The sequence below is a fragment of the Miscanthus floridulus genome, chromosome 6, assembly GCF_019320115.1.
Source record: "Miscanthus floridulus cultivar M001 chromosome 6, ASM1932011v1, whole genome shotgun sequence".
Classification (NCBI taxonomy): domain Eukaryota; kingdom Viridiplantae; phylum Streptophyta; class Magnoliopsida; order Poales; family Poaceae; genus Miscanthus; species Miscanthus floridulus.
In genome coordinates, this window is record NC_089585.1 from 115,253,519 (window position 1) to 115,273,595 (window position 20,077).

The 20,077-nt window shown below is 46.7% G+C and overlaps 3 protein-coding genes and 1 long non-coding RNA gene across 5 annotated transcripts; 2 read left to right on the forward strand and 2 right to left on the reverse strand.

The window, feature by feature from the left end:
* The first annotated feature begins 268 nt into the window (after positions 1-268).
* Positions 269-16,902, forward strand: LOC136456676 (secretory carrier-associated membrane protein 2). The gene is made up of 13 exons (XM_066456613.1): positions 269-382; positions 471-897; positions 1,779-1,892; positions 2,374-2,436; positions 13,864-13,897; positions 14,294-14,416; positions 14,970-15,032; positions 15,120-15,213; positions 15,308-15,353; positions 15,429-15,496; positions 15,930-15,978; positions 16,284-16,349; positions 16,517-16,902. Exons 2-13 carry the CDS (start codon positions 841-843, stop codon positions 16,601-16,603), a joined length of 864 nt encoding a protein of 287 aa, XP_066312710.1. The 5' UTR covers positions 269-382; positions 471-840; the 3' UTR covers positions 16,604-16,902.
* Positions 2,443-7,231, forward strand: LOC136456674 (putative transcriptional regulator tpeD). Its single transcript, XM_066456610.1, has 2 exons — positions 2,443-5,229; positions 5,310-7,231. Exons 1-2 carry the CDS (start codon positions 3,656-3,658, stop codon positions 5,920-5,922), a joined length of 2,187 nt encoding a protein of 728 aa, XP_066312707.1. The 5' UTR covers positions 2,443-3,655; the 3' UTR covers positions 5,923-7,231.
* LOC136459155 (uncharacterized) lies at positions 10,227-11,656 on the reverse strand. The gene is made up of 3 exons (XR_010760148.1): positions 11,274-11,656; positions 10,711-10,796; positions 10,227-10,627 (listed from the first exon to the last, which is right to left on the reverse strand). It is a non-coding gene; the product is annotated as an uncharacterized lncRNA (long non-coding RNA).
* Positions 16,903-17,132: 230 nt separating the features above from the next.
* LOC136456675 (BTB/POZ domain-containing protein At5g03250-like) lies at positions 17,133-19,979 on the reverse strand. 2 transcript variants are annotated; one of them, XM_066456611.1, is made up of 4 exons: positions 19,776-19,979; positions 19,306-19,375; positions 17,909-19,222; positions 17,133-17,834 (listed from the first exon to the last, which is right to left on the reverse strand). In XM_066456611.1, exons 1-4 carry the CDS (start codon positions 19,832-19,834, stop codon positions 17,337-17,339), a joined length of 1,941 nt encoding a protein of 646 aa, XP_066312708.1. In that variant the 5' UTR covers positions 19,835-19,979; the 3' UTR covers positions 17,133-17,336. The 2 variants fall into 2 exon arrangements, with proteins under 2 accessions (XP_066312708.1, XP_066312709.1); XM_066456612.1 differs by lacking the exon at positions 19,306-19,375 and having other exon boundaries at positions 19,776-19,978.
* Between the last annotated feature and the right edge of the window lie 98 nt (positions 19,980-20,077).

Below are 20,077 nucleotides of genomic sequence, written 5' to 3' on the forward strand. Positions count from 1 at the left end.
TGCCTTCAGCACTAAGGATACAAGAAACAGCCTATAGCACATTCTCTCCCCTTTATTTATTATTAGTAGTACATTTTTATGACATTTCCGGGTAGCTGCAAATCATTCTTCTGCCGTGTATCAAGAGATGATACATATATTATGTTACTCTTTTCCACGGTTCCAGTCCAATGGTATGTTTGTTTAGTTTGTGGATGACATGACAAGACAAAGTAATGTTCCGTCTGGGATTTTCCATTTGTTTACCCGGGAGATTCAGGTTGCTTGTTTACCACATGTAAATAATAAATTTGGCTGCTGATGTTGATTTGTTGTGAAATGAAAATACTGTTCGTTCGCTGAGAAGTACTGCCGCATAACATGATGATAATAAGAACCCAGCGTAAGTAAACTTGGAAGCTTCTTTCGTTAATGACAATTATACCTGCCAGTACCCGTTGATAATCGCTGACAGTTATCTTGTCCTGCAGAGCTGAAGGAGACGCCATTGCGGTCGTACTCGTACCGCCATTTTGTTCCACCTTGCCGGTCCAACCGGCTGCCAACCCGTCTCCACCTGTCGTCCACACACCGCCACGCGTAAAATCGCACCAGTCAACTCGGCAGCACGGGGACGCAAACGCAACGCAACAAGCCCACCTGCACTGCACAAGGGGCAGGAACAAATCCGAAATTCCAAACCCACTTCGTCAAGTAAACAACATCGTCTAAATTAAAAGCGGCAGCGCGTAGCAGTTGGTCGCCACCGTCACGTTGGAGGTTGGACTCCGCCCCCCCTTGCCTTCCTCCGCAAAGGAGACCCCGCCGCCTCAGCTGCCGCTCCAGCAGGAGGAGGCAACCATGGCGGGGAGGTACGACCGCAACCCGTTCGAGGAGGACGACGTGAACCCCTTTGCGGTGAGTAATCGTTGTACTTGTTGTAGCTGGGTAGCAATTGCTCCCCGCTCTAGGCGACTAGGCCGCGATTCATCTAGTAGCCTTGTGGAAGCTTGTTCCAGCGCTTGCTTGTATGCAGAGAATCAGAGCTGCGCTTGGGTCCGGGTTTGTGGCCGTTGGCGCTGGTTTCTGGCCTTGACGCTTCGTTGAGACGCCTGGAAGGTGCTGGATGCTCGGATCTGTCGAATAGTTGGCGCTAGGATTGGTGGTTCAGGATCCGGTTCGGTTATGGGGTGCCGTTTTGTGCTTGTGCTTGCGTGGTGCTCGCTGATTTCGAGTTGTTGCAAGGATAGGGCTTGATTGTGCTTGTATCTGTTGTTTGGGGGGTTTTCAAGGGAGAAATGATGCTTGGGTTGGGGTGTGTGGGGTTGGCAGCCGTGGATTTGTGGGGGTTATATTAGGACCTTCTCATTGTAGTGGATGTGTGAAAACTTATTTTATGGGGGAATTTACACATAGGGCTGTTGGCATCAATATTCATAAGATACAATATGCTAATGGCACAAGGGAATTGAGAGCTGACTGCATATTTTTTTGGGGTGAGAATTATTAATGGCACAAGGGAATTGAGGGCTGTTTGTAGCATCAGGTCTTTGCCGAAGTTCTTTCTCCTTGGGAAATTGGCATGTGGCTGCTTGTGCTCTTGCATCATGAGTTTGCGACTCTGTATGCCTGCTTGATGTGCTCCATCTAACACTTACAGTACTGTCAATTCAGAGCTTTAGGGCCATAGTTTTCTGATATCTTCTAGATAATGCAAACCAGGCTTCCAGCTGGTTCTTATTTTCCACCTGTTTTCTTTAACTTTTTGATCGATCTTCCAATTGCATCCTATTCTGCAGGGAGGAAGTGTACCTCCTGCTTCTAATTCTCGGATGCCACCTCTTCCTCATGAACCAGCAGGCTTCTACAATGATAGTGGTGCGACAGTGGACATACCTCTTGATTCAACTAAGGTAACAGACTTCCATTGTTTCTGTTATTATTGTGGGATTCTGTATTTTACATCATCTGTTCTGCCTAAGAATTTTTTTTACCATGATCATTCATTCTAACACTCTTAAGTATGTAATTGTTGTGCATATGTGTTCCCTTCTGGATTAATTTTTCCGAAGGTCATGTACAATGTTATTGATGAAGGGCGGGCTTGGTGCAAGCGGTAGAGTCTTACCGCCTGTGATCGGAAGGTCCCGGGTTTGAGTCGCGGTCTCCTCGCATTGCACAAGCGAGGGTAAGGCTTGCCATTGACACCCTTCCCCAGACCCCGCACAGAGCGGGAGCTCTCTGCATTGGGTACGCCCTTATGTACAATGTTATTGATCAAGGGTGGAGGTCATGTTATTCATTTTTAGATGTTGGATTCAAAATAAATTCCAGATATTCTTTCATTGATGTGTTTATGGTTGTTTGATTATGTGTGCTTGTATGTAAATGTAGGACCTAAGTAAAAAGGAGAAAGAACTGCAGGCCAGGGAAGCTGAGCTAAACAAACGGGAAAGGGTATGTGCCTTTGTGATCAAAACTTGAAACCACAATATGCACTTGCATGTTATCCTATGTTCTTCTTTTTTTTTTTTTAAATGAAACCACGTGTTTACGAATTCTTGAAGTGGTCCTACTGCATTCAATAGTCATTTACTCTCCTGGATAAAAATCATGGCATAAACTGGATGATATCTTGCAAGGCTCCTGGATATTACGATTTCATTGAACTTAAACTAGGTAGCATGACCGTGCGTTGCTACGGGACAATTAAACTTTTGTAAAAAACACACGGATCGCATGATAAGATAAGAATACTGTGAAATTAAATACCGATGTTAAAGTGACATTTAATCTAAGGGATAATCTCAGAAACACGGATACGCCAGGGAAGGGCCGTATCCCGTATCGGATACGTATCCGATACGGATACGCCTGGGATACGGCCCGGATACGTATCCGCGGCGTATCCGCGTATCTCGTTTTAGTTGGGCCAGAAACTGACGAATGGATACGTTTCGGCCCAGCCGATACGGCCCAGCCGGCCCAATAGGTCATTCCTTGGCCTCCTCTGCCTCGGCCTCACGCAGACATCCGCCTGACCGCCTCCCCACGCGCATCCGCCTGCCAGTCTCTCCCACGCGCAGCCGCCTCTGCCTCCGCCTCACGCAGCCGCCAGTCCGCCTCCGACCTCGCCGGCGACCATCCTCCGCCCTCACCGCCAGCCCGTGCAGCTCGCCCCCGCAGAGCCCGTCCCCTTCCGCCACGCACGGCTTGAGGACGGACGCGAGCACGTTCGTGGGGCGCCGTCTCCAGCTCGCCCCCGTCTCCAGCTCGCCCCCGTCGGGCGCCGAACCTGGGGCCGCTGACGCCTCGCCGACGCTCCAGGACCCGCAAGGCCTCGCCGGCGCTCCAGGACCCGCAAGGCCTCGCCGGCGCTCCAGGACGAGTACGCCCCGACGAGCGCATTCCAGGAGAAGACGGTCCGAGCGGGCGACCAGCCTCCGACCTCGCCTCCGCCCTCGCCCTCACCGGCGACAAGGAGCCCCCTGCTTAGGTGAGTTCCTCACTGGCTCACTTCCTCTTCCTCCCCAATCCAATTTAGGGCTGAGTGGCTGAGCCAGTGCGCCCTGCCCCATTAGGCCAAAGGCCAATAGGCCATTACCCCTTTCCTGATAGTGATAAACTGATAACTGATTAGAGCCTTTTTTATTTTGTCCAATGTTCATTGTCCAGTATGGCATCTCCAAATTTGAGTAGTGTAGCTAGTGCTAGTGTTACTGCTAGTGGTAGTGTGGGATCTGGGTCCAGAGAAACAACTGATATCAAGGCTCCGCTGTGGGATCATGTCACCATTTTAGAGAGGCCTAAAGCTGGTGGAGGAAATGCTCTTTGGAGATGCAACTATTGTCCATTGGAAAAAAGCAGCAGCTACACTAGAGTTGAAGCTCATTTGCTGCAGAAATCAGGGAAGGGGATTATCAAATGTCCGAAGGTTTCATATGAAATGCTGAGTGAGATGAGGAGGGAAGTGGAAAGGTGCAAGGAGCTGGTGGAAAGAGCAAAGACACGCACCGTTGCTTTGCCTGTAGGTCCTTCTTCAGGCAATTACAACAAGAAGAACAAGAGAGGACCTGCTTCTATATTGGAAAAATCTTGGGCATTGCAAGACCGCAAGCACTTGGATGCTTTAATTGTTAGAGCAATGTATTCTGGAGGGGTATCTTTCAACTTTCTGAGAAACCCATATTTTAGAGAAGCTTTTGCATTTGCTTGCAGCCGCAATTTGCAAGGTTACACAATCCCTGGGTATAACAGGGCTAGGGAATCACTCCTGAAGCAAGAAAGAAGGCACATAGAGCATCTATTGGAGAGTACAAAGAGCACATGGCCAGAGAAAGGGGTCACAATCTGCAGTGATGGTTGGTCAGATCCTCAGAGGAGGCCAATCATCAACTTCATTGCTGTTTCTGAGAAAGCTCCAATGTTTTTGAGGGCTGACAATTGTGAAGGAGAATACAAGTCAAAAGAATATATTGCTGAGAAGTTGAGGGCTATTATTGATGAAGTAGGGCGACAAAATGTGGTACAAATCATCACAGATAATGCTGCAAACTGCAAAGGTGCTGGTCTTTTAATTGAAGCTGAATATGATCACATATTTTGGACACCTTGTGTAGTGCATACTCTCAACCTTGCTATGAAAAATATATGTGAACCCAAACTGCCAAGGACACCTACTGATGAGGATATGCATGTTTGGGGACAACTAGAATTTATAAATGATGTTAAAGTTGAGGCTACTATGATCAAGAATTTCATAATGAATCATGGCATGCGTCTTTCCATGTTCAATGAGTTCAGCCATTTGAAGTTGCTTTCTATTGCTGAAACAAGATTTGCATCGGTTGTGTGTATGCTAAAACGGTTTGTTGAGGTAAAAGCAGCTCTCCAACACATGGTGATTAGTGACAAATGGAGCATCTACAAAGAGGATGCTTCAACTGCCCAACATGTAAAGGAAAAAATACTAAGTGATGTCTGGTGGGGCAATGTAGATTACATTCTTAGGATCACTACTCCTATCTATGATATGATACGCTTTGCGGACACCGACACCCCGTGTCTTCACTTAATCTATGAGATGTGGGATTCAATGATTGAGAAAGTGAAGAAAGAGATATATCTGTATGAAGGGAAGGAACCAAATGAGGAGTCAGACCTCTACTCTGTTATTCATGATATATTGATTGCTAGGTGGACAAAAGGCAATAATCCACTACATTGTTTGGCTCATTCACTCAATCCAAGGTAACACTATACACTATACAGTTCAGAATTCAGCTCAGTTGCTCATGATCTAAATTGTAATGCTAAATTGCCAAATGCAGATTTTACAGCAACAAGTGGCTTGAAGAAGGTGCTGGCCGACTACCCCCCCACAAGGATAAGGAGGTATCACAAATGAGGATGACTTGCTTCAAGAAGTTCTTTCGCATACCGCAAGAGTTGGCTCAAGTAAAGGAAGAATACTCAAGGTTTTCTAGTTGTTCAGAAGAATTCAATGATCCTGATTCTATACATGATAGATGGGCTGTTTCCCCAATGACTTGGTGGACAAATCATGGACAGTCTGTCCCTCAATTGATGAGTTTGGCCATGAAATTGCTGAGCCAACCGGCCTCCTCTTCTTGCTGTGAAAGAAATTGGAGCACATATAGCTTCATCCATAGTGTCAAGAGAAATGCCTTAACTCCTGAGCGGGCTGAAGATTTGGTCTTTGTGCACTCAAATCTGAGGCATTTGTCAAGAAGAACGGATGCATACAAGACAGGAGAGACAATGATGTGGGATGTTGGAGGAGATTCTTTTGATTCCCTTAGTGGTGTAGGTCTTCTGGAAGTTGCTGACCTCTCCATTGATGAGCCGGAGTTGCAAGCTGTATCATTTGGATTGGGTGATCTTGATGTGGAGGAGAATGAGGAAGCCGAGGAAGAAGCTTGATGCTATCATATCCTACTATAGTACTATATTGCTAGTTTGCTACGAGTGTAATAGACCTTTTATTAATTTCCTATATTAGAACATGCTATCATGTTATTCTGAGTGTAATAGACCTTAAATGTCTCTATGTTGAACTTGAATATCTATTTTGCAATTTCATATGCATTGTTATCTATTTATTAAAAAAATAGTAAAACGTATCCGCGTATCGGGTTTCTTAGGAAATTGCCGTATCCGCGTATCCGTATCCTTCCGATACCGATACGCGTATCCGTATCCGTGCAACTTTAGCGGGATAATTGTCTGTTGGACATCCAAAGTGATGGTCGTTTGCTGGCGGACACCCCGTTTTGGGCAGTTTGCCAGAAGATACTCTGGTTCGGTGAAATTAGGCCACAGGACACCGCGGACCAGTTGCAGCCGGTTGAGGAGAGAGAAAATTTTGTTTTGGACATCTGGTGCCCTTGAGCCACAGTTGTGTTCGCCCCCCTCCCTCTCACTGACGCGCGGGCCCCACCTGTCATCTTCTTCTTCTTCCTCCTCTTCTCCTCTTCTCTTCTTCCATTGGTTGAGCTCCCCTCCCCACTTGTCGTGCTAGCGCCGCCCCCTCTTCCCTCACTGTGCCAGGACCACCATTGCCGAGCTCCCGTCTCCCGTGACATCACGGTTCGCTGTCGGTGCGCCCTGCGGACCCACGTGCCACCGCAGTCTGTTGCCGCCCGCGCCCTGCTGCCTCACGCACCGCCGCAGCCTCCTCATGCCCCGCAGCCGCCGCGACCTGCGGCCCCACGCACAGCCGAAGCGTGCTTGCGCCTTGGTCGCTGCCGTGTGCGCACAGCCCCGCCCGCACGCCCTGGCTCGGGTCCTCCATGGCTGCCGACTCTCGCCGCGGGGCTGCCGCGGGCCGACTTTGGCGCGGTCGCGACTACCAAGCTGTGCGCCCGGGCCTAAGCGCCGCGTCTCCATTGCTGCGTGCGCTGCTGCTCACAGGCCAGGCACCGGCGAGCTCCAAGCTCGTGGCCATGGCGGCGCTTGGCCTGAGTACGACGATGACTTGCGGGCGTGCGAGCGGGCACGCGACCTGTGCTCGGACGGACGCGACCTGCTGCTGCGGACGCGGGCGACTTGCAGACCGGTGGGGGCGGCTGTGGACCTGCGCACAACCTGCGGGCGGATGCGGGCGGCTGCAGACTGAGGCCGCCGGCGGCGCGGCGGAGCGGGGCCGGAGGCAGACCCAGGAGGCGCAAGGCGTCGCCACCGGCGAGCTCCGAGCTCTGAACTCGCGGCCATGGCAGGGGCACCGACGAGAAAGAATAGAAAGAGCGGGGGCGGGTGCGGGAGGCGGAGAGGGTGGCGGGGACAGGAAACGGAAAAAAAAAGAGAAAGGGAGAGAGGATGAAGAAAGCGGCAGGGGCAAGAATGTCATTTCACCGCTGTTCTCTCTCTTTAACCGGCTGCAACCGGTCCACGGTGTCCTATGGCCTAATTTCACCGAACCAGAGTGTCTTCTGGCAAAATGCTCCAAATTGGGTGTCCGCCAGCAAAGGACCATCACTTTGGATGTCCGCCAGACAATTGTCCCTTAATCTAAAAAGCAAAGTTCGTGAAATTAACACAGTCACGGAGTGCGCATCGTCACAGGCTCACCAACTTTACTGTATAGACCTTTTCGTGCGTTGCAGTGGGAACAAATAATGGCTTGATAACTATTAAAAGAAAATATGTGAGATCAACTTTCACATATTCAAGTAGCCCACATCTTTAAATACATGGAAACAGCCAACGTTAAGAAATGTGCAATATATATGAAAACTTTCATAGATAGTAGCCCTTAAATACATGGAAACAGCCAACGTTTAAGAAATGTGCAATATATATGGTTTAGCAACTCTTCCTGAAACCCCCGCGCAGTTGCGCGGGCTAGTGAGCTATAATAACGTATGTGTACTCATCAAATAGTAGAATACACCATATATATTAGAAGTCATAAACACGGGCACTGCAACATAGGGACCAACTCCATTAAATCATGGTACAAAAGGTAATGGTTTCAGGTGGAAATCAGTTTTTTAATTTCTTCAAATAGTGGATCAGTCACATTGTACAATCAATCATTAGCTTCAGTGAACAGGTAATTTGCAGGCATTGAGTTCTGTTCTGTATAATGTAGAAGTCTATGTATATTCAGCAATTTCAAAGCTATGGCTGTCCAAGTGCAATGGTTTGAAATAGCAATATTTCTGCACCCGTTCTGGATATAGACAGGCAAGCATTATATATTTGTATTGAGGATATGGCATGTAAATTAATATGGGTTTATTACATATACATAGATATATAGTTCACCACTATACTATGATGTGTTAGCTTCCTTCATCTTGTTGACACTTGAGGGTGGTGAAGGTCTCCATCTCATCCCGCCACACAGAAACAGAAAAAAAGATTTATTGTCAACCACTCGCAAGAAAAATGCACGGTGAGGGCTGAAAATCATATCCACTATTATGCACCTAACACTACTATAGGAACCATATCAAAGCCATAGGAGAAGTTTAGTAGTATCTTCAGGCAGTAAAATAGATTCACTTAATTTCGGTCTTAGAAGAAGCATAAAATGAAATGTAATATTTTGATTGAATAGGTTGCCACAAATCAAGTGTAATTTTCCAAGCAATGACATGCCACTAACTAAAAGAATACATTTGTCAACAGATCCCTTATAAGACACATAATTAATAAGAAAGAGAAGTGCTTAGCTCAAGATACAATAAATATATATGTTTGGCAGCATTATGAATCAGGAGGTCCAGGCAACAAAAAACCACCAATAGGTTAGAATTGATTTACATATTCAGGAATGTACAAAAGAGTACAGAGAGCTTTTCACAATTTAAGTAAATAAATTGTTCATGATTAAGAGCTTTCATTGCAGGGTCTCAAATATAAATACTATGTAGTAAAGCTAAAACTTTAATTATAAGATTATTTTCTAGGTTCAAAGATTAAGGTCCCCTAAATATCCTCTGAAGTTCAACAGAAAATTAGATCTGCAAGTATAGACAGACAACTTATACATTGCAAAAGTCCCAAACCTTAAATAGCTATGAGAGTGCATTATGTATTTATGAAAATCTTTAATGAATCTCAACAACCACGTACTTAATATTTTCTGTAGGATACCCATTAAAGTCTTCTAAACTAAATGGCCTAAGACCTAAAATGATGAGAAACACACCTACCAATGGAACTTAATCCTACAAATATAGATCTTGACAAATAAGCATTGCTTATGAGGAAGTGTCCAGGGAAGAATGGTTTGCACACAACACACCCCAAAAATAAGAACTGATATTTCCAGACAACCCCATGCATTTGTCACAAGAAAATTGGCAGGCCATAGGAAGAAACCAAAAGCCACAAGCATGAGCATTGAACGGCCAATATCCTACCATGATGTTATGTAAAGTATTAGTGGAATTAGGTACATGAAGAAGAAATATAAACATCTAACCTGTGGGGGCCACCCGAGCTCACCTGGGCACTCAACAATTTCTTTGCTGAAACCTACCTGGAAAAATATAACTGATAATCATTTATCTAGTATCTAGTATAGACTAATAAAGGGTTGCTTACCATTGTACAATTAGTTACCATCAATCCATCACAATATTTCATTTCCTAATTTTCACGTTGTCAGTGCAGTAGCTCACAGAATATAGAATATAAGGGTGTATTAACTTGATTATTCTCATATAAAGCATGGGCTGCATATTTATCATCAAAGGCATGATGCTTACAGTAATAAAGGTGGCTCCTCTCGCACATGCCACAAAGGAAGACTGGTTGCTGGATCCTGCAGTTATCAGAAAACCTGACCTCAGTAATGTTCCAGCAGCTTAAACAGTACTGCAAACATACAAACAAAAACAATTATAGATAATGCTCGGCCTTCAATGTGTGCTAATGTCTTTGTGTGTCGTGTGCCACTTGGGGTGTTGTTTATTGGGTTACCCTGGGTCTTTCCCGATTTGCATCCCCAGTTCATGTGTATCGTTTGGTTTCCTGAATGCAATGTTCCTCATGTCGTAGTGCATGCGCGTTGCAAGAGGCATAAAATCTCAAGGTTTTCATTATTGGTCAGTAACAATAGTGATGACTGTCGCCACCTCAAAGTCATTTCTAACATCACAAAGCAACCTTTTGAACCTACCAAGACACCTGCTCTCGATGACAGTTCAGCTCTAGTCTCCCAGCGCATCAAGGCTGGACGCACACCTATTCATAGTGCCAGCTGCACCTCCTATCCCTCCATCAGGTGACTCTGCTTCTACTGGCTTTCCTAACAATCAACTATCCAGCGCCCTCTGTATTTGTTGTCAAACTGTACCAGACAACGGATAGATAGGATAAGTACCTCATCAGTATCATTCAGAGTAAATCGAATTCTAAAGGCCCAATAGTTAACAGAATCTAGCAGTATCTAGAATGAGAAAGAGGGGATGGGCTGGAATCTACCATTTGGCACGGGCCTTGAGCTTGAGCGCGGATGGCTGCGGCGCGTTGTAGGGCTCCTCGGTGGCGATCTTGTAGAGGCTGTAGAGGGGCAACTGCAGTCTCCTCGACAAAGGCGGAGGCGGCGCTGAACTAAACCCTAGGCCGCGACGAAGGCGGAGGAGGCGGCCACCATCCTCGGTGCTCTCCACGCCTTCCCAGTCGTTGTCGCCAAAGAGAAGATTAATCAGACCAGGTCAGCTAAAATAAATTAATAGCAACTTTAAAGGTACTCACGTCAGGGGATTCAACCAACAGAGCTCTGAGCTCAAAATATTCCCAAGATGACCCAGGACACCTGCAGGTTCACCAGCATCCGAGCGCTGCAACAAGAAATCCAACACATATTAGCCAATTGGAAGCAATACTCCACTTACTATTCAAATGGTGAGATGGATCAATGAAATGTACCACTTCCTAATGCAACACACAGACATTTCCTGAACAACGTTACTGGGAACTGTAATTGCAAACTCAGGTGGGGTATACCAAAACCTTTTATTTTATATTTGATCTTTGTAGTATTTAGTTTGGATCAGATAAATAGCTGCTTAGAATTTTGAAGCATGGGTTCTATTTTGACCTATGGATGTTACCTACGTTAACATGATACATATACATTTGCCCATTAACTAACTTTTGGACATTTAAATTACAATTGATGAATTAGTACATGTCTTGAGTTGTCCTAGATAAATAGAAGAACATCAGCCACTTAAAAACATATCAGAGAAAGAAAGCTCAGCAATCAGCTACTTAAAGATATTGTCAGGTAGGGAAAAGTTGATCCACAGGCCTACCTCAGCCACCACCGTTGCCATGGTTGTCATGCGTGCTGGTGCTATTAGTGTCCCTCTCCAGTCCCTTCAGCACAGCCACCCTCTCCAACCCTGCAGCACAGACACGCTCTGTCGGTAGGCCTACTCAAGAAGATATGCAGTGAAGAATCTAATTTGATAGTCCACATGGATGTTATATTCTCTAATAATATTTTGCAAATTAGTTAGTCATTACTCTTCAGATATGAAACTGAATGAAGTTCAATTCCTTTTTCCTCACACTAGATTTGTTTTATTCAACACAAGAACAATTAAATCCATAGAGAAATAAAATGTTTATCCCTATCAATTTAACCATGTCAATTTATCCAACACCTTTGTTAGCAATGGTTCAATTTGGACCTATGGCTTGTTTCCTAGAAATTGCAGAACGGACTGGAGTCTGGAACTTTACCCTAGCATCAATATTTTGACATGTGATTTTGATGTATCGCCAGTTATAAGTTTGTGTGCTTAGGAACAATTTTCTTTCTCAGGTACATCAAAACTCAAAAGTCTAGATTTTCAGCACAACCAAGAGTCCCCTTCCTAAGAATCCCTTCAAGCTTTTCATTCTTAATTTCAGCTCACTAAGTGTAGTTCCTCTGCTGACTTAATGGAACAGGGACACAATTGAAGATATGTCTGTCACAAAAAAAAAAACCCAAAACAAACATCGCCTACACAAGTACACAGGAAACTTGCACACAGAAAGCAGTAACTGAAACAGCAGACTTCCCTCACTGACAAAAACGGCACTGCCACACACTATCTACTGCCTGCTGAAAAACAAAGAGTTGTACATTATTTTTAATAGTATATTGGAATTGTGCAACCAGATTTTTTTCAATCCATGTGAAAATGCAAACCGGTGACTTTAGTAGATCGGCACCTAACACGTGAAGAAATTTGGACATCCCAGTGCAGCAGCGAATGTCACTTGGGTGGTGAGGATTCAATTGAATGGTTGAACCACGACCTTTTTTTAAAATAAATAAATAAATAAATATCAATCACCCCACCCTAATTGTGCCATGAATGGATAGGATTTGAGGATTAGGTTAACACCACCAAACAGCATACAGATCCACAACTAATTTAAGGAATTGAGTCTGATGAGAACCAAAAAAAAATAATCTTTCTTAGAACGACGGAATCCATCATGCAGGGAAGCCAGAATCGCTAGCACGCGAAGGAACAGCTCTCACCTGGAAGATAGCAGCCCCCACTGGACCGAGAGAGAGAAGGACAGCGGCCGGCGGCTGGAGGGTTTGTCCGGTATAGGAAGGGACCGGCGGCATTGAGCACGGCGGGGATGCGTTGGGAGCCTCCCTTCCCCTGCGCAGTTGAGGTGGAACTCTGGGAGGCCACTTGTACTCTTCAACGAAGTAGAAATAGACGTTCCCCACGCGGCGAGCTCGAGCTCCGATGTACGGCGGCGGCGATGGGGAACTGGGATTTGTGAGGGTTTGTTGGGACGGGGAGCTCGGTCGGGTCGAGTCGATTGCGGCTGCAAGCGCGTGGTCGCGATGGAAACGGGGGACGCACGGGCGCAGCGGCATGGGCAAGCGCGGGGTGAGGCGCCCGGACACGCACGGCAAGCGGCACGAGGGAGTGTGATTGGGGGCGAGATCTCGCAGGGAAGGGCCGGGTGGGCGAGCAAGGGAGCGCCGCGCGTGAATGGGTGGGCGAACGAGCGACGAGCGGATTGCACGCAGGCAAACCGAGTCTACGGGCTCCTCATCCTCCATGGCCACATCGCCGTCGCGAGCTCCTCCCACGTGAGGCCGCGCAGGGCGGCAGCGGCCGTGTCCTCCCCCATGGGCGGAGATGCGGTCGGCAGGTAGCCCGACGTTTTTTTTGGAAGAAAAGAAAATAGGGCGCGGGGCATGGGAATCGAACCCCGGCTGCCCGAGGTGCGGTGCGTCCGCGCGGGGGCGCGGGCGGGATCGCAGGGGCGGGGCAGAGCGACAACCCGAAGCAATTGTCGCACGAAACCGTTGTCTTAGTTTTGTTCTTTTTAGTTGTAGGAGATATGTAGCAGTACAGAGCCAGCAAAGTATTATGTTTACTTTTCCAGAGTTACTGAAACAGTAACCAACTAACCATGATGCAATATGGTAGCTACTCAGCTTAAGTTGACATGACACTTAACAGACCGCTCCTAACCATTAAGTAAATCATCAATAAGTTCACCTTTGGGCTGAAACTTTTAAAGAATGAGTAACACAGAGAACATGGCATTTCCATGCAGCCACTTATAGTGCTTTTAGGTGAAGGATACCAATGTATTTGCCAATTGCACATTGTTACCAACAGTTCTTCTACTCTTTTGTTCTTTTTTTTTGTAGAAGATTTGTTGTGTTTATCACATGAGAGACTTTGTGGCATATTGGTCCAATATACTGAACCTAATAGTGACCTGTGTCGACCAGTTTTACCCAGAATCAACAGTTGCTCTTTGATTTTCATATATTTGGAACAATCCAGTTCCGTTTATAATAGTTCACCTAAATTTTCAATTCTTTAGATGCTGACCTGATTTTCTTCCCTTTGTTTCCTTGACCCTCAGGAACTGAAAAGAAAGGAGGAAGCTGCAGCCAGAGGTAGATTATTACTTATATCTGGGATTGACTTGTCTAACAGAACATATTTGAAGACAGAAATCATGTGATGGTACAAAACTGTTAGTTTGTGAATGAGGGATTTATAGGAAGTTTTTTCGAGTGGTCTAGTCATTTATGTGATGGTCTAAGGCTTTAGAGGTTAGGACTTTAGTTTACTCTTTTCTGTTAGTACTCCCACTTATTGGTGGTTTATAAAGGCTCCTTTGTTTGAAATGTTACTTTGTGTGCTCCATTCTTGCAAAAGCCACTTCATTTATCTCACTTCTCACCAAGAATAACTAGTTAAGCTAATGTGTTGCTTATTGCTCATGCTGTAGTGATTTTACAAGTTAGGAGTATCTTTTAGTAATATGTCCTTTTCCTTTCTTTTGACAGCTGGTATTGTCATTGAAGATAAGAATTGGCCACCCTTTATGCCCATTATTCATCATGACATTGCAAACGAGATACCAATTCACCTACAAAGGATGCAGTACCTGGCGTTTTCTTCACTGTTGGGTAAGTGTCAATTACTTGTTGCCCTCCTATCGTGGGATATAACTTGATGAAAGAAGTAAATTACTTGGTAAGCCTCATTTTTTTGACATCCAGTATGTCGAAATAAATGGCATCACAGCATTATCTTGTATTTGAAACTGTTATTGTCACATGGGAAATGGCATTCTAATACCGAGAAATTTCATCTGAATTTTGACTTCAATTTTCTCTTTGTGCTGACTGCATATACCTTTTGAGGTAGAGAATTTCAAACAAACCCAAACCTGGGCCTTATTTCCAAAATGCAGTTCTTGATAGTGAATCCTGTGCATTCCTTGATCAACATGTAAACAATATCACTCTTCTTTTCGGCATGGCTTAAATTTCTCATCATCATCGATCAATGTCCAAAGCAATTCTCACAAGTTGTATTTGGAATCAGGATAGTGGTAGCCCCAGATGACAAGCATGCTAACAGACATTAAAGATGGGAGACGAGATCTAGACACCATTGTGCATTGTCTTAGCATTGCTCGACCAAGGTCCTTATTGTGCAAAGTTTGATGTTATGCAGGATTGACAGCCTGCCTTTTTTGGAACATCATTGCAACTACAGCAGCATGGATTAAATCAGAAGGTATGGGCATATGGCAGAGTACTTCATTTCTACATCTTGTGAATCAAACTACCAACTTGGAACTAATCCAGTGGCTCGGTTGAATAGGTGTCATGATCTGGTTGCTAGCAATCATCTACTTCATCTCTGGTGTCCCTGGGGCCTATGTGCTTTGGTATCGCCCGCTTTACAACGCGATGAGGTTGCGTATATGTTTCTGCCTTGGCTATTTATGCTCATTGCCACATTGTACCGTACTCCATTTCACATTATGTTTATTTAAATATGTATTACAGGACTGAAAGTGCTTTGAAGTTTGGGTGGTTTTTCTTGTTTTACCTGGTAAGATTATCATGATGTCATATATTAGACTAAAAAGCCTTTTCACTCCTTGCTAATGATCTTTACCCCTTCCAGCTCCATATACTATTCTGTGTCTGGTCAGCTGTGGCTCCTCCATTTCCATTCAAAGGAAAATCTTTGGCGTAAGTGTTATGTGATTTGGAGTACAAATGAAGTTACTATTTATTAGGTCATGCACAAATCTGATAGTTACTTGAGGATAAGAGGGCACTGCTTGGATCCTGAAAGAATTTTGAGTCTACTAGTGCCATTTTGCACTAGGACAAAATTTACTGCTGCATGGCCTTTTCGTATGTTTCACAAGCCTTAGTGGATTTTAATGTACTACTCTGGTGATGTGTGAAACTGTTTTGTATGTTCAATAACTAGTTTTGTGTTACTTTTAACAGTCACCTGTTACTGGTAGTGCTGCTAAAATTTAGGTTGTATACCTAGACCAATTCTATTGCTGCAGTAAAGTGCTAAGAATGTTGTAGCAACTATATTTCTGACTATTATCTCTGTTCACTCATATTATTTAATGTCTAACGACATTTCCAAATTTTGTCTGTACAGTGGGATTTTGCCGGCTATTGATATCATAGGCAGGAGTGCTATTGTGGGGGTAAGTCTAAACTGCTTAACTTACTGGGGGTTTGATTCAAGTTTATTTGGATCATCATATGAAGTTATACAATACCAGCAAACCATTATATATGAGGGATCCCTAGCTAAACATGATCCAACCTTTAAATCTGTGATGGACCTCTTGCATCTTGCACCAGTCCTAGGCCTGGCAGTACCTGACGCTTTGCCTTTTTTTTTCCTGATTGGTTGATCGAACATATTCAATTATTCTTGAGTAAGCAAATTCACATCTTGTCTGGTAACTGCTCACTCATTTTACACTGTCACATTTTTGTTTGGCAGATATTTTACTTCATTGGATTTGGATTGTTCTGCCTTGAATCACTGCTCAGCATCGTTGTTATTCAGGTGGGTTTCATGTTTTTACCTTTTGCTGTCCCTAGAACTGATGTGTAGGGACATTCATTAGGAATATGCTGTCTATGCCTCATGCATCATAATCTTTCTTCAAGTTTCGATTATTCTAGAAGAGAACTGTTCTGAGATATTATTATTCTGAACTTGTGGAAATACAGCAAGTATACATGTACTTCCGTGGAAGTGGAAAAACTGCAGAGATGAAGCGAGAGGCGGCCCGTGGTGCTATGAGGAATGCCTTTTGATAGAGCGGCCTTGGTGACTGGAAGAGACAGGGTGTGACAATGGGTAACTGCGTTATGTACATATGCTGTTCGTCTCTGAGATTACTTATACTAGCTTATAGCCTTCTTGCCTTCATGCAATATATACCGCCTACCCTCCTCCACCTCCGGAGCTTGATCTCTTACCTAGGTCCAGACTCAGATGTGCTTATAGGTAACTAGTTTTTCTTAATACATTTCCTACCTGATTTGTACTCTTAACTCGCGAGATAATTGTTGTTGTTCTTTGGATCTCGAGTGATTCTTTGCACGGCCTGAAACCACTTGGTTCTGAACTTTGTCAAATTCTTGCTGAAGTGCATACTCAGGTCATCTTCTTTTCTTTGTTTTTGTTTTTGTTTTTGTTTTTGTTTTTGTTTTTGTTTTTGTTTTTGTTTTTGTTTTTGTTTTTGTTTTTGTTTTTGTTTTTGTTTTTCTCTGTCTTTGCTTACTGTATCTTTTTATCAAGGTATGGTTCAGATATTGTATTAGGCAACAGAAGTTCCAGTAATAACAGAAACATGAGAAGATATTGCTGGCTGTGCTGAAGCTAAAGCTTATTATCATCCCGTGCAATTCATCTGCACGTAATTATTGCATAACACTAGGGCTAGCTAGATCAGAAACTGTTATTGTAGCAAGCAGATGATAAGACTTAGGGAATAAAATCGAGGCTCCTGCCTATATAATATAAACAAATGAGTGGGGAAATAATCTATTTGCCGCTCATGGCGGTCTGAGCTTGTTGCACCTTGGCCCCCAAACCGCACTTCTTTGGGAGGAGGCTCCAGGACCTCCGGGGCTTCCCGAGCCGGCGGATCTCCTGCTTCATGCTCTTGCACTCCTTCTCCAGCTCCGACACCCGCACTTTCACGTCGGTGATGGTCTCCTTCCCCTCGGGTGCGTCGCCCTCTACGTCACTGTCGGCCTCTGCTTGCGCGCTTCCTACGATGGCCGCGGCGCCCTTGGGGACGATGGCGCCGCCGGAGTGTGGGCGCGCGCCGTCGCCCCCCGGCGCGTTGTCGGACACGAAGAACCACCCGGTGATGGACGTGCGCAGGCGGAGCTGCTCGAAGAAGAGCACCTGCACCACCACCCGAAGCGGCAGCCGCTCGTTCTGCGCCGCGTGCGTGCACGCCTCCAGCGACAGCTTCTGGCAGTTCAGCAGCCGGCACAACTGCTCCCTCTCCGATTCTGACAGCCACGGGTGCGACTGCAATACGTACAGGTGCATGCCGAAAAGATCACGAAAGGAACCGTGAATGCCCACAGCTCAGCGATGTGTACCTTGAGGTATATGTCGGTGGCGCGATAGATGCCGTCGTCGACGGGGCGCGCGTAGTCGGGCACCACGGCCGCGAGCGCCTGGAACTTGGGCAGCTTCAGGTTGGTGTCCGGCGCCACCTCCGCGAGGAAACCGTCCATGAGCCTGGCCACCATGGTGATCGGCGACAGCGACGACGACGGCGTCCCGCCTTGGGGTATCCCGAGGCTGCCGCCACCCTCCTCTGCCAGAGCCGGCGACGTGTACCCGGTCCCGATCCCGTCCGTGGACGACATGAAGTAGTCCAGGATCCGCTGCACGCAGTCGATGTCATAGAGCGTCTCGACGTGGTAGCCTAGGTTGGGCACGAGCAGGTCGTCCAGCGATGCGTCCTCCAGCTGCGCGCCGATCCGGCGCTCCAGGTTCTCCCGGCACAGCGGGCTGGCATGGAGGAGCATCGCCTTGCGCAGCATCCCCAGCAGGAACTTGGTGGAGGCCACGCCCTTCTTGGTCGGCAGCAGCGCCACGATCTCCTCCAGGAAGTACCTCTGGTCGCCCTCCGACGGCGCGGACACGCTGGCGGCGCGCGGGGTGATGTTGCGGCTGCTCATGCCGCCGCCGCCGCCGCTGCCCTCGGCGCCGTAGCTGGCCAGCGCGTTGCTGAAGCTGGTGTCGCGCTTCAGCCCCGGGAGGAACCGCCCGGCGTAGAACATGATGGCGCCGGCGATGCTCTCGGCGCGCATGCCCTTGGCCTCCATCGCCTGGATGAGGCGCTTGAACATGGGCAGGCTGAGGAACGACACGTCCTCGTACCACCAGTCCATCCCGGACACCGCCACCGCGGCTGACACCGTGTCGCCCGATCGGATGCCGTTCCAGAGCGCGTCCTTGTCGACGACGCTGGCGTTCCTGACCAGCGGTGCGGCGGCGTCGGAGGCGCAGGCCCTGGAGGCCAGCGCCGTGATGCAGCGCGAGATGAGGTGCAGGTCCTCGGCGGTGGGGAGGACGCCCTCGCAGGTCTCGAGCGCCTTGATGGAGTCCTTCCAGTTGGCGAGCACGTCGGCCAGGAAGGACTCGGCCTGCGTGATGAGGTTGCCCTCGGCGTAGTCGTCCGTCATGCGCAGGTACTCGGCGGCGCAGCGGAGGCACACCACGTTGAGCGCGTTGAGCTCGATCTTGACGTCGTAGCAGAACTTGGCCGCCAGCTCGAAGGCCTTGGCGCCTCCGGGGATGTCGTCCAGCTGCAGCGTGCACATGCCGCCGCCGCCGCCGTCCGCTGGAGGCTGGTACTCGCTGATCATCCGCTGCAGCACGCCGCTCCGGCTCAGCAGCGGGAACTGCATGCATACCACCCAAGAGGCGCGGTGGTTCAGAGCAAGCCGAGATCGAGATTCAATAATAAAATGCGGCACTAACTAACCTTGTGGAGGTAGAAGGACATCTCTCCTACTTCCACAACAACATCACTCTCAAGCTCGGTCGTGCATCTCCTGGGAATACATGACATCAAGGTGAAAATGTGATTTTTTTTTTTGAATTCTAAAGATAGAATGCTCGATCCGAGGAAGATGCATGGGTATGGGTAGAGTAGCTGATCCGGTAGAAATGGGCCACTTTTGCACATGCAGTACTTCACAGAATAAAATTCATTGAAGCGCCGCATACTGTGACATCAGGAGTAAAATTCGCTTTTAAACTGGAGGCAAGAAGGATATAGAGACGCTACCATAAAAAAGGACATAATTTAGGATTTACTGTGCCAAAAGAGATTGGCATATTTCTCGTAGAAATCTGGCCTACATAATGTACATATCCCAGTAATTTGAAATAAGGGAGAACGTATCGTGAATCAACGACACAACTGAAAGAAAACGAGAAAATCGAGATAACCATGTGAGGTCTTCGAGGACGAAAATCTCCGGCTTGGAACCCAGCTTCATGGTCGCCATTCGCCTCCTGCGCCAGTTCGTTATTCCAGTCGACTACTCCGGGATGATCTACCAGCCGGCCGAGGCATAGCAGGCTGATGGAGCGGTGGTATCCACTGCTTTTATGCTTGTGTTTTTTTTGGAAATGGAAGGCCAGGAAAGACGGTGGCCAAGTATTTATGGGACAGATCAGAGATGGAAGGAAGTCGATGCGCTCATGCAGACAATGGCGAGAGGAATTTTTTTTTTAAAAAAATGGCACGG